Here is a 12,675-nt window from a genome sequence, read left to right as displayed (position 1 = left end):
TTTACCGACGTCATTGTAACAGTTTAACTCTACTAGATTTCGATTCACGAGCGGAATTATTAGAACATTCGCACACCTCTACTGTTGCACCTCATTTGAACACTTTTTGTTTTCTTTCCTTTAGTACCTTTTCACCCCCATTTCTTGTCTAACATCTTCTTTTTTTCTATTTGCCACCATATAATAAATATGAACTGAAAGTCAGTGACCATATTGCGTTTCCTGTGATTCGACGTGAAAGCCTGCAATTGCTGTGCTCTGTCTGTTCCTTTCACACATTTAGCAAGTGCGTGCCAGCATTGGAATAGATTACTGGCTAGGCCCACACAGTGCCACCAACATGACACAAAATGGCCGTGTTGTTTCAGAACCTCTCGCCATCCAAGCGGGTCCGCAAAGCCCTCCACGAGACCTGGTCCACTCCCGGTGACATTGCAGTACCAGGGCTCACCTCCACAGGATTTGCACCGCTGGAGCCGGAGTCGTTCATCCTCCCTGAGACACCCGTGCGTTGCTGCTTGTTCTCAGTGCAAACTGCTTAGTGAAAGCCTGATAGAAAGCTAGCAGTATTGTTTAGAAGGAACTTCCGTACACACTTGTGCAAAGAGAGAGAACTTGTTGAAGGGTTGAAATCTGGGCCAGTTGGTACATACTTGAAGGAAAAAACCAGTCAAAAAACACAAAGGACAAGAGGCATGTGCGGCATGGTTTACGGCATGTGCTGCAGGGGTTGTCTATAAGTTCCCTCTCACATGCGAAAGATTTTACATAGGCCAAACCGGTCGATGTATTAATGACCGCCTGCGTGAGCACCACTCCTTCCTGGGGTCAGATAACGGTGCAAGCTTGCCTCGCCATTGCAATGAATGTGGTTGTTATCCTTTGTTCAGCAATGTAACGATTCTTGGTAGGGGCAAGGGCAAGGAAGAGCGAGAAATCCTGGAAGCGTACTACATCAGTTTATTAGGTGACGACTGCGTTAGTTTACTGCGTTAGCTTACTTGAAAAAGAATTTGCATTTCTATGTCGGTCACGATACAAGCGATTCTTGTCTTTTCATGCTCTGTGATTAGCGATGATGCGGTTGCGCATGCTCTGCTGACCTTGCTGGGACCACACCGATTCTAATTAAGCTCAGTTGATAGTCCAGTCGTTGTGGTGTGAACCTCTCCTCTTGTCCTTTGTGTATTTTGACTGGTTTTTTCCCTTCGAGAACTTGTTATAGGTAGTTAAGGGATACTGCTTGACCTTTCAAATGGGTGTTTATTTTGACCAGAGGTGATCCTCCCCCCCTTTTCTTCTTTTTTTTTTTCAATGTACACTTCCTCGAAAGCCTTTCTGTAGCTTCTACAACGAATTTGCTTCGTGAATACCTCACTTAGCTCTTCACTATGCAATATATGTCTACTTGTGCCACAAACAGTAGTTAGAAAATCCTTTATTTTACCCTGTTTCAAAATCAACAACAATTCTGCGAAGCAAGGATCTTCACAGAAGAAAATGTATTGCTTTCACTCTTTCACTGTCAGAGTCGACAAGTGGCTTTCCTTTGCCTGTGATACTCTCATGCAAGCTGTCAGTGGCAGATGCCACCGTTCCAAATCTGCCAAAAGGTGCAAAAAGCGCATGTTTCCAAAACACGATCTTTGAGCACTGTCTAAGTGCCACCATCTATGTGGTAGAAAGCAAAGACTGCAATAAGCGCGCCCCTTGAGCACTGATGAAATGGCTGTAATCCACCTTGCAGAACACATTTGAATATAGCCTCTCCCCGCTTTTGCCTTGCTTGCGCGGGAAGACGGCGCTGACCAAGCCACCATCCATCTTGGCTCACTACACTTGCACGCTTTCACTCACACTAAAGCTTACAGCGTGGCATGCATGCAAGGCATGGCAGTCTCGCCAGCGCGAAGGAAAGCAGCGAAAAGGAGGCGTTCAGCTGATTCATGACTCTGCTGAACCATTAGCATGTCTTCGGGTGACAATGTCAGCCTCACCAGCTTTTCAGAGCTGTCAAACAGTGGCAGCTGCAATTCTGACAAATTCAGTGGCCACAAATATCTGTTCACCTTTGACCCCCACCACTGCGCGAATGCCAGCACCCATGCGCCACATATAGCGCTGAAACATGCAAGACCAAGCCCCTAACCACTGATTTTATACGTGCTGCTTGCTATTTTGGGCATTTTGCCCCTTTTTGTGGAAGCCATTCGCATACTCATTACAATATGTGGAGAGAGACTTTCCGCATTTGTATCCGGCAAGAACGCCATAAGCAGAAGGATAGACAGTTGGGCGAGTTGGTACGGTAACATGATTTTGGCTTCTAGCGCGAAGTGAAACACAGACACAGAAAGAAGCGCTCGTCCTGTCCGCTCCTTTCTGTGTCCGTGTTTCACTTCGCGCTAGAAGCCAAAGCCATAAGCAGTTCAAAGCACCGACCGGTGCATTTGTTTACATCGGCACGGTATGGTGACTGCTCGTCGTTGGCTTCAGATACAATGCTAGCCACTCGTCGGTGGCATCAATTAATATCCGAACATAGCAAGACTTGCAAATTTCGTGCACGTAAGCACCCCTGCATCACTCGTGAGTCGCCCTGATATGAGCGACCGCGCACTTTCAGAAACAGCGAATGGGAGACCATACTACAGGAGCGTTAATTGTTACGCTGACTACTTACCATTCTTTGTATTCTCTTTGTGAACAAAATTAGTGTGTCCCGGAAAGTAGACATAGATTAGGACATTGCGCATGTTATCGTTCATTTAGAAAATGCGCAGTTTTCTCGTGTAAACACCGATTCCAGTGTTTGACACCGTTGGCAGCTGAACGAGGCGGTTGTTTACGCTGCTCTGTACCGAAGGGGCCTCCGCTTGCTGCCCATTTGAAATACGAGGCAAACAGTGCACCTCGGAAGCTAAATAATGAGTCAACACAACAATGCGCGACAGTACACCCGTGTTCGCAGTCGCATTTAGTTTGGGTTAGTGCCGGCGAGTGCGACTGGCAGCCTTTGAGTACGGCAACGTACCAACGATGTCGATGGCGCGCCGTGTCGTCGCTTATAGCTGTTTGTGTGTGTGCTGCACGAAATGAAGAATTAATTACTTCAAATCTGTATGGTCAAAACTGACTACAGAAGCAGTTTTCTTTTTCCTAATAAGCGGCTTAATTAGCTTCAGGTCAGTTGCTCAGCAGTACACGCACGAACTCTGCGACTGTGATAGGCTTAAACTGGGCTGAACACTATCTACATTGGCTCACACTGCCGTATTTTCCTGCGTGTAACCCGCACCCCCAATTTCTACAGCCTGTAAATTAAAAGTGTCCGCACACATAATTCACAGAAATAACTGCATACAACACTTAAATCTTCCAAAAATATTCTCCATTTGTGGATATGCGACTCATCCACGGCATATATTTGGCCAGCGGCTCTATTGATCCATTCTTCGACGATCCTGACAAAGCTGGATTCACATGCCAGATGTTATTGCGGACAAATCGGTCACGCTGTAAGTGGCGTGGGTTGGATCACTTTGCGGCTAACATTCAGACGACAGTGGATGACAGCGCAGACGGAGCAGCCCTCGCATAGGCAACGGCGATTGAGCAAACACAACTCAGCCGAAAATCCCTATGGTGATTTGGTTCACCTCCGTATCGCGAAGCGCTTCGCATGGACTGAAGGAGCACGGTGCACTGTAAGCACCATGTGCAATTCATTAACTACCAGACACAAAATGGCAACACGCCTCGCCTCCTTCATGGGCGACCATGAAGGAGGGGAGGTCAAAGCTTCAGCATGCAGGAGTGAGAAGAGCGTGCGGTCTCCTAGGAGATAACAAAACCTCAAATGACAGAGAAGCTTGCATTGAGGTGCGACTTCATGGCAGCATGCGCCGCACTGCCGTGAAGCCACACTTTTAGGGCGAAATTTCCAATAACCTACACTCTGACATTACTGTTAAATTTCTTTTACATTTTGGTGCTGGTTATGCGAGTAAAAATACAGGGTATGTGTGGATGGCAAGGGCTGGAGTTCGTGCAGCCCACAATGCTACACCACTTGCCTTCACTTCACCACTTCACTTGCCTGTCCACATAGAACGTAACTTCTTGTAACAGCAATTTCTCATGCCAAACACTATGTCACGGTCGCTGTCCTCGACTACTCGACACTGTTGTCTGCTGCTTTAAAGAAATGATGGAAGTGTGCAGAGTAATGCACCCAGCAAATTTCACTGAGATCCATAGACCTAGAAAAATCGCCAGAGTTTCCCCTTTAACACAATACAGGGCAGATAGCGAGCATAATGCTGCCTGGACCTTCTGAGTGCCTGTGATTTGGCTCAGGTAACCAGCGCCACCTAAAGTGTAGGTGTACAAGTAGGGACGGGTACTTATCAAACACTCAGCGCATTACTCTTTCTTTGAGAACACTCTTTCCCGAGTGCTTGCAGGCATTTCTTCGTGCCAAGTACAACTCCATTCGAAGAGCACGTACAAATGTACCATGTCGTGTGTGCATCTCTGCACCAGAGCATGGTTTCGAATTGGTGCTAGCAGTAAGGCTACACAGTTCCCGCTGATTCTCTTTTGCAGTGCCAGGCATGCTCAAAGGGTTGTCTGGATCAACCACTGAACAGTGAAATACACTATGAATTAAGAATTAGTTTTATGTGATTGCTTGGGCGAGAAGACTAAGTCCAAATTAACTGATTTTACTTATTAAGCAGAGAACTTGCATAATAGTCAAGTAGAAATCACTGTAGCAGCTCGTTCTTGGCATTACATGTTCATATTGTGGTTCCTGATACAGCAAAAAGCTCGTTAATTCAGATTTCGCAGGACCGGAAAGAATGTCTGAAATAATCGAATGTTGAATTATCGAGGGTATCGAGAAAACAATAAATGCTTTCTACGTTACACGCTTTTATTTACTGAATGAATCAGCGAATCCGGTTTCTGTTTTGCAAAAGAGCAATGCTGAAGCAGTTCTTGTAATCTCGTGACTGATTGGCAGTGAAGGCCCTGCGACTTTCTTTTCGGCACAGCCGCTGCGTGTATCTTTAATCCGGGATGCGAAACACTTTTTTTTACTACTGTGCGCGCATCCCAGTTATTTTTTTGCCAGTGAGCTGGTTGCCAACAGATTTTCCATCGATTGGGGTGTAGCCGGCACACTTCATCCGCAACAGCTTTCGCCGTGTTTGTGACATTGCGCGCATAGCTATCGCATCAAGTCAAAACGAAATGCCACAACTGCTGTGGATGAAACCGCGATCATGGATGACGACTATAGTTATGAAGGCACGCGGCCAGCACGCGCACAGAGTGAAAGCGAAACTACGCCATTTGCCACAGCCGCTGCGGTCAAAGGTGTGGTTGCTATCGACGCAATGATGAACGGCAACTAAGCAGTTACGACTAAGCCTGCCTGTTTGGTTATTTGTTTGAAGTTTATTTACATCCTGTAGATGTGGCCAAGCTTGGGCAAAAAGTGAAACATATTGCTTGAAGAAAGCCCAAGCCCTCTTATACAAGGCACACAACAGCAGCATAGATACTATACAGTCGAACCTCGATATATCAAACAGCGCGGTGATCGCAAAATAGTTCGATATAGCCAGAATTCGATATATAAAATCACGCAGAAAACGCGTCAGAAACTAGCGCAAATCAATCAATGAACCAATCGTGGTGCAATAGATACTCACATGAAGCTTCAAACAAAGTATTTATTTAGTTCGCTGAAAGTACTGAAGCAGCGTAGCCTGCTTCATATTAGCAACCGCGTCCTTGACCACGGCGTCCTCAACATAGTCCAAACGGTCCACAAGAGACAGTCCAGTGCCTTCTATTGCGCCGCAGTAGCGGCGTACAACGGCCAAAGCAGCTACAGCCTCAGTTGCAGTCGGGAGCGGGGCAACATCAGCGCTTGCTGGATCAGCCTCGGCAGTGTCTTCATTTGGTCGCTCAGCAGTCACTTCTGCCGCGATCTCCACGTCTGTTAACTCCGCCACTGTTTCGGTGCTGTCGTCACCGCCAACGAAGTCCGCAATGCACATGATGTGTGGCTCAGCACGGACAAAGTGCTCCAACTGGCTCCACGGCCGCCTCGATCACGCGCGCATGGCGAGGCTTGCCCGCGCCGTGCACGCGTGATCGAGGCGGCCCCCGCCGTGCGCGCATAGGTGCGCGCGTGATCGAGGCGGCCGTGCTGGCTCCAAGCCGCCGCGTGTGTACGCCACTACGTTCAAATGGCGCCCTCGGCGCAACCGATGTGGGCAGCTGTCGTACGCACCAGTCTGGAACGCCGATCGCGCCGCCGCTATCTTCGAGAGTGTTGCGGGAAAGCTCGCCTCCTGTCAACAGAGCGCACTTGGTCTGGGGCGGCGGAGTTCGATATATCCATTTTACATCCGGCCCCGTTCGAAATAAAGAATTAAAAATGCATGCGATTTTCCATGTGATATAGAAATTGTTCGATATATGCAATAATTCGATATATCCGTGTTCAATATATTGTCACGTGGTGGTGACGTAGAGGAACACAGTAGCAATACTGTGAACGAGAAAACTAACTTTTATTGGGCGAACCTGTGCCCACAAAAACAGGCTACACTTATAGCACAACGAAAGCGGCGAACACAGTCGGCGATTGTCAGAAATCTCATTAGCGGGTCAAGCGCATCGGCTTTTATACAGAATCGTCGAATGTTCCAGACTAATTGTTGGGACCCGCGTGCCTTCCACAAAGTTCTACACCATTCGCGTCAGGCGAATAAATCAGATAACACAAGGTTCGGCGACAACAGACTGCGGATAGAAGCATCGATAACTTTCCAGAAACTTCGGATACATGCAAGCGCGTCCCGCGCTGTGCGATAAGATTTGTTAGGCGGTGAAACGTGGTCGCCCGATAAATATAAGTACACATGTCAATATCGAGGTTTGACTGCACATAGATGTGGTACATAGATGAAAGGTGGGTAATGTACATATGTACATTACCCACCTATTACATCATTTGTCTCAGAGGTAGTTTTTGAGAACAAGAATTTTAAATTTTACAAGGCACAAGTTTCTAATGTTCTACTCTGACGCCATGACAGGTAATTTGTGTATTATCAAGTACAGATATTAAAAATAAGCATTTTAGCACAATTGATTTTTCTGTAATGAAGTAGAATAGTGGTGTTGAACTATCTATCTTCTTCTTGTTGGAAAAGCAACAAACGACAACAACCATAGCGATGCGGGCACTCATTTCTGTTGGAAGCCAGCACAGCTTTTGCTCCCTTGCACGTTTGCGGCGCTTTGTGCTCGCCGAGCTCGGAGTCGTCCAAATTAACCAGCGTGTGACTAAATACGTCCTAATTAAGGACAGTTTGAGTCCGTTAAATAATGCATGAGCCTGCCTGGACCAGAAGACGAGTCCGAATTAATGAGATTTTACCCACGGGAGTGGAAATGCCTCGTGGCACTTGCCGCGCTTTGCCGTGTTTGATTTGTGCCCTCGGATGCCTCACTCTGGGTGTGCTGCGTGCAGAGCAAGAGCCTGCTGGGCGACTCGTCGGTGCTCTTCTCGCCGCCGTCCATAATCCGCGAGACGCTGCCAGAGGTGTCCTCCGGCGAGCCGTTTGCCACCCCGGTGCCGACCAGGCCCAAGGTGAGACTTGCCTGCACTCCGAGAACTGGGCCGAGTGGTGCCAAGGAGCAAGTGCCGTACCGTGCTCCCTCGCACCGCACGTGCAAGCCGGCTGCTTGGGCAGCCGTAGCGTACCACCACAATGCCCTAGCTTTCCAGGGCAGTGGACGCGCACGATCAGTTCTTGTGGTTGCCATTTCAGTGAGCTGTTCTCTGTTGTTGACACTGCACAGCCCAAGCCAGTCCAGCACGGTCTGCTCACGTTTCGCACCCGGCACTCGGAAAGCACGCCTTCGTCGCGGAGGCTCCGCCAGGTAGCACCCCCCTGCACTGCATGCTGCCTGCTTGCCTGTTGTGTTGTCTCACTGCACCCATGCATCGCGCCCAAGCCAAGTCACATGACAGTGACTCGAGAGACCTTGCTCGGCAGTGCACTCATCTAGTGCCACTGCATAGAGTTTCTTACTGAAATTACTAGAGGGAATTGGGGGAATCGTGGTTGGTACATGGATTTGGCTGTGGCGTTGGTTGTTGGGGCTTCAAACGTTTCACGATGTCAATATCCCCAAGTTTAACAGAGCCGTGGACTATCGTTTAGAAGTTCAACAGTCTTCAATAAAATCAATTTCAATAAAATTCAAAAAAGAAATTATCTGATGCAGTTAACTATAGCACGTATATTATTCGACGAGTACACTAATTTGGTGTTAAATACGAGAATTCTGTGTGAATTTTCCGGATTTTCGTTCGGGGGTGACCGTTGCTCACTAATGACATCCCACAGTATATAATCAGTGTGCATTTGTCATGCAGGAATAAGCATACGCAATGCAGTCGTCTGGCAATGAGCGACACACACTCGTGGTACACGCCGGCAATCATTGCAATCGTGCTCGCTTGACGGCCTGCCGTTTGTTTGTTTCGATGGTCCAGCTCCTGTCGACAGTGGCTCACATTTTTTTCGCCGTGTTCGAAGCCTGATGTGGCCGGCGAGACTTCGCTTGCCATTGTTTGTACCAGCTGATAGTTGTTAACGCGTACAGTGTTCACGAATAATTTCCACCGTGGTGTCTTCAAGTTCAGTGTGAATGGCATTATGATCATGGAATGTCGACGCCTGCACCCACTGTGGTTGCACTGTTTATGAAAGCAGAAAGTGCCGTTCACTGAAATTGTGCCAGACCAGTATAAAGATGAAGGAGTACTTTTTTATTTCCTTTTTTTTAACTTTAGCTATATTCTGTTTTTTTTTTTTTCCTCACAAATCAGTCACCATTACAATACAAAACACCCTGAGGAGCTTTTGCAAAAAGCATCCTTTCTCATTTTACACCATGCTCTTTTCACACCGACTGCACTCGCATTTAACTTGTAACGATGGAATGCCAACCAAGCAACATTGCACACACACAACTGCTGTGGCTGTGCTTATGCGTGCCACAGTGTCAGCCATTTGCAACACGAATGCGTGCTTTCAGATGGTGGGAATTACAGCGGGCCAGTTAAACATGCAATTTTGAACAGAAAAAGAATATGCTTTGTACTCGACGTCTGCTCTAGTAGCGATACTCCAAATGGACGCACACAGCGAGAGTGCTAATCTGCATACGGTAGTGGTGCACCTGTAATGGAGACTTGTCAGAAAACACTCAAGTTTACAGTGCGGCTTGTTGGAGATTTTATTTTCCATTCTTACATTGTTACATTGAGGCTTAACTGTGGAGGCTGGACTTATGAGGCCCACGACATGGGCGTACCTAGTTCTGTGGGTGCCTTTGTGGCACAATAGCACAGTTGTGCTGTATTCATAGGAACTGCACATTCAGCTCTCTCCTTTTTTTATCCACCCTGCCTTTCAGTTCATTCTGCTCAATAATTGAACTGCCATTGGAGTTTAATGTTTTCTGGGGTCAGTTCTATTTCTCTAAATGCAATCTCCCAGTGTCGAATTTTTTTATTGCAGATTAAAAATTTTCAGACTGACCTATATCAGAAAATTATTACCGCAGTTTTTCTAGTGACCATAAAGAGAAAAAAAATATTTGCTGTATGTAAACGTGCATTTTTATTCATGAGCACAGTTGGGCTTCCATAAATTCGTAATAAGAATAGAAAAAGTAGATACACTGAAATAGATATATTCTGATTCGTCACTTGGGTCTGCATTGGAGGAATCACCGCTCGACTTACTGGCACCAGAGCAACCAGCGCCCGTGGCATAATCGAACCACGTGTGTGTGAGCACTGTTCTGTCGGCAGCGGCAGGCAAGCGGGGGCCCCCGACCAGCAAACGTGCGGTGAGCGCCGACGCAGAGAGGGAGACACGGAGCAAACTGCTCTTGATGAAAACCGGACAAGGACTGAGCCGGCTCGCGGCCGTTTATTACTAAAGAGGGCTTCACACGCCAGATGACACCTCCTGATTGGTCCAAGCTAGTCACATGACAGAAGGGGGGTGCGCCATCTAGCTAGACTACTACGAAGCGTAAATGTATGATAACACGGAGATCGGGCAGGGGGAGACACTATACCACAAGCACACTCAAGAAAACTCCATGGCTGTGCACCTGTCAGAAAAACCAAACTAATCAGAAAGGAGTCCTTCATTCTGTAGCCACTGTGGGGCAATCAGTTTTCGTTGTCTCGAGAAAAGAAACACGGGCATCGCAGCATCGTTTGTATACACCAGCCCCTGGCGGAGAGAGATGAGCAACCAGAGGGAGACCAGTTTTTAAGAGTGCAACGAAAGAAAACGGCCCGCAAAACAAAACCAAAACTAACCACCGCACGAGCAGTTTCTGAAACGCCAGTGTAAAAAAGGCCGTGGAAAAAAAAAAGAAAATGCTGCATCGCTTCATACATGTACACAGGGTGGCAGTGCTCGTTCGGCAACAAATAAATGGAAAATTGGCATGTTTTGGAACACACATACAGTGCCAACGGCATCGATCATTTGGAACTTACTAAAGGAAAGATAAACAGCGTTGTTCACAATGCTGTTTCTTTACTGCATTGACCCTCAAAGGGACAGAAGTTGACCGAATGGTAGGTAATTGTGCATTAAATTTGTGACTAGCCATCGAGCGCTGCCACACTTTCAAATCCAAGTGCCAAGTTTATGAAGGATCTGCTGAAATTAGTTTCACATTACAACACATTTAGCAGCAAAAGCTTAATTGTGAAAATTGTGCATTGCCTTTCTGCTGGCTTGCCGAAAGCATACTGCAAAGCAAACGCATGCAAGGGGTCAAAACCTGTACCAGATGGGTTGACCTTCTTTGTTGAGCTGATACGTGTAAGGCTACAACAGACCCTATAGCTATAGTTGACCAGAGTAGCAATGTGTGCTTGTTGATATGACATCTTGATCTGAGTTTTCCAGCGCAAGTAAGGCTAGACACAGGATACACATGGCGCCGTGTGTGTCCTGGGCTTTTTCTTGTCGCACTAAATAAATTCAGGTCTGTAGCTAAAGCCTAGAAATAAGTTTAATAGGCATAATATGGCAAACAGCACAAAAGCTAGACAAAACATTAAGGGAACAGTGCTGGTGTCATATCGACAAGCGTAGCTAACAAACATTTTGCTTTTATAAGTTAATGAGCAGAGTCACTGTCATGTGTTCTGGGTTTCGTCAATCTACTGTTAACACAAATTACCTCTGAGAGGAGAGTAGCTACAATTAGGTTGTTCCTAGAGGAACAACCTAATTTAGATGGCCCGGTTGTACTTGGCTTGTGGCAAGAGATGCATGTGCACTTGCACGCAAGCTGTTCCAGTGTTGAGTGAGTGGATCATCAACATTGCTGGTGGAAACCTTTTGGAAAGAATGTCTAGAACACCAGGACACAGTGGAAAACCCACTTATAAAGATTGCCTGTGAAACCGCTTTATTCATTTCTGCAATTGGATGTCAATTCTACAGATTCAGTGCCCTGCCTACTGCAGGTTCAGCATCGTTTCTTAAAATTATATTGATGCTGGCTTGCCAAACCAAACAAATGTGCTCAGAACAATCAGGGGAAAAAATGTAAAAAACTTTCGGGAGCTTTGTGAAAATACACTCAGGCACCTCAGGGTCATCTACTCCACAGTTCCCCAATGTGTGTAGATGCAGCATGTTTCTCACATTGCTGCCTTCGCACTGAAATATGGGAGTGGCTGGGTTTCCATTCATTCACTGCTTGCTTTGATGACCATTTTTAAATGCACACACATCCCTTATCTTCTTGTAAACTGTGGTACTACTGCAGAGTACGTTATGGAACCAAGGTGCCCCATGGCATAGCAGACCTCAAGAAAGGAGATGTTAAAGAATTGAAAAATTGTGAACAATGCTTTCTATTTGCGTTGTGCAATATATTTAGTATTGTAACATCAATAAATCGCCGTGCAAGCACTCCATACAGATGGTTGACCAGCAAAGCTGAAATGTGCGGCGCCGGTGTTTATTACTGGGTGAATCCCGATGGTTCGTTAAACAACAGCCAAATCCTTAGTACGCAGTTGCTGCTTGCACTCGGCTGCACAAGCCTGTTCTTGTGCCTGGGCTGCAGAATCAGGATGGCGTAGACGAGCTCGTTACCGTTTCCGCTCGCGCCGTTGTTGGTCGAAAGCTGGCGGCTCCTCAGGAGTGCATATGACGCATGGCCTACCCATTTTGGAGCCATAGAGGAATGGCTGCGACGGAGAACAAAAACATCACTACTGGCGCAGCTGATCAAACACCACCTAGATAGCAGAAGGCCTTTTCACTTTCATCCATGACGTCACGTTACCTGGCCTGACTGCCATGGAATCTAATGGGAATGCCCCTGAGTAGGCAGTAGTGATTTTGACGTCACTGCTTTCATCACGCCAGCCTTGTCCATGGAAATTTCGGGCCAGGTAGCGCGACGTCATGGATCGGAATAAGCAGGCCTTGTCCCATCTTGGTGGTGTCGGCTAATCACGCGCTTCTCTTTCCCTCTCTGTCTCTTTTTTTCTCATGCATGTGCCTGCGGTTGCGCCACAGGAGT

The 12,675-nt window shown here is 47.0% G+C and overlaps 1 protein-coding gene across 8 annotated transcripts in view; it reads left to right on the top strand.

Annotated features, from left to right (window-relative positions):
• Window positions 1–12,675, top strand: part of LOC126517477 (myb-related protein B-like) — a 293,223-nt gene that overhangs the window by 257,619 nt on the left and 22,929 nt on the right. For 5 of the 8 annotated variants that reach the window (XM_072285347.1, XM_072285352.1, XM_072285348.1 and 2 more), the window contains 3 exons: window positions 369–506; window positions 7,559–7,678; window positions 7,891–7,971. In XM_072285347.1, coding sequence (XP_072141448.1) covers window positions 369–506; window positions 7,559–7,678; window positions 7,891–7,971 — 339 coding nt within the window. Of the gene's footprint in view, window positions 1–368; window positions 507–7,558; window positions 7,679–7,859; window positions 7,972–12,675 lie in introns of those variants that run through there. The other 3 variants (XM_072285350.1, XM_072285349.1, XM_055064547.2) reach the window with 2 other exon arrangements.

This window comes from Dermacentor andersoni, chromosome 11 (genome assembly GCF_023375885.2).
Source record: "Dermacentor andersoni chromosome 11, qqDerAnde1_hic_scaffold, whole genome shotgun sequence".
Taxonomy (NCBI): Eukaryota; Metazoa; Arthropoda; class Arachnida; order Ixodida; family Ixodidae; genus Dermacentor; species Dermacentor andersoni.
The sequence above is the reverse complement of the archived record's forward strand: the minus strand, read 5'-3'. Positions and strand labels throughout refer to the sequence as shown.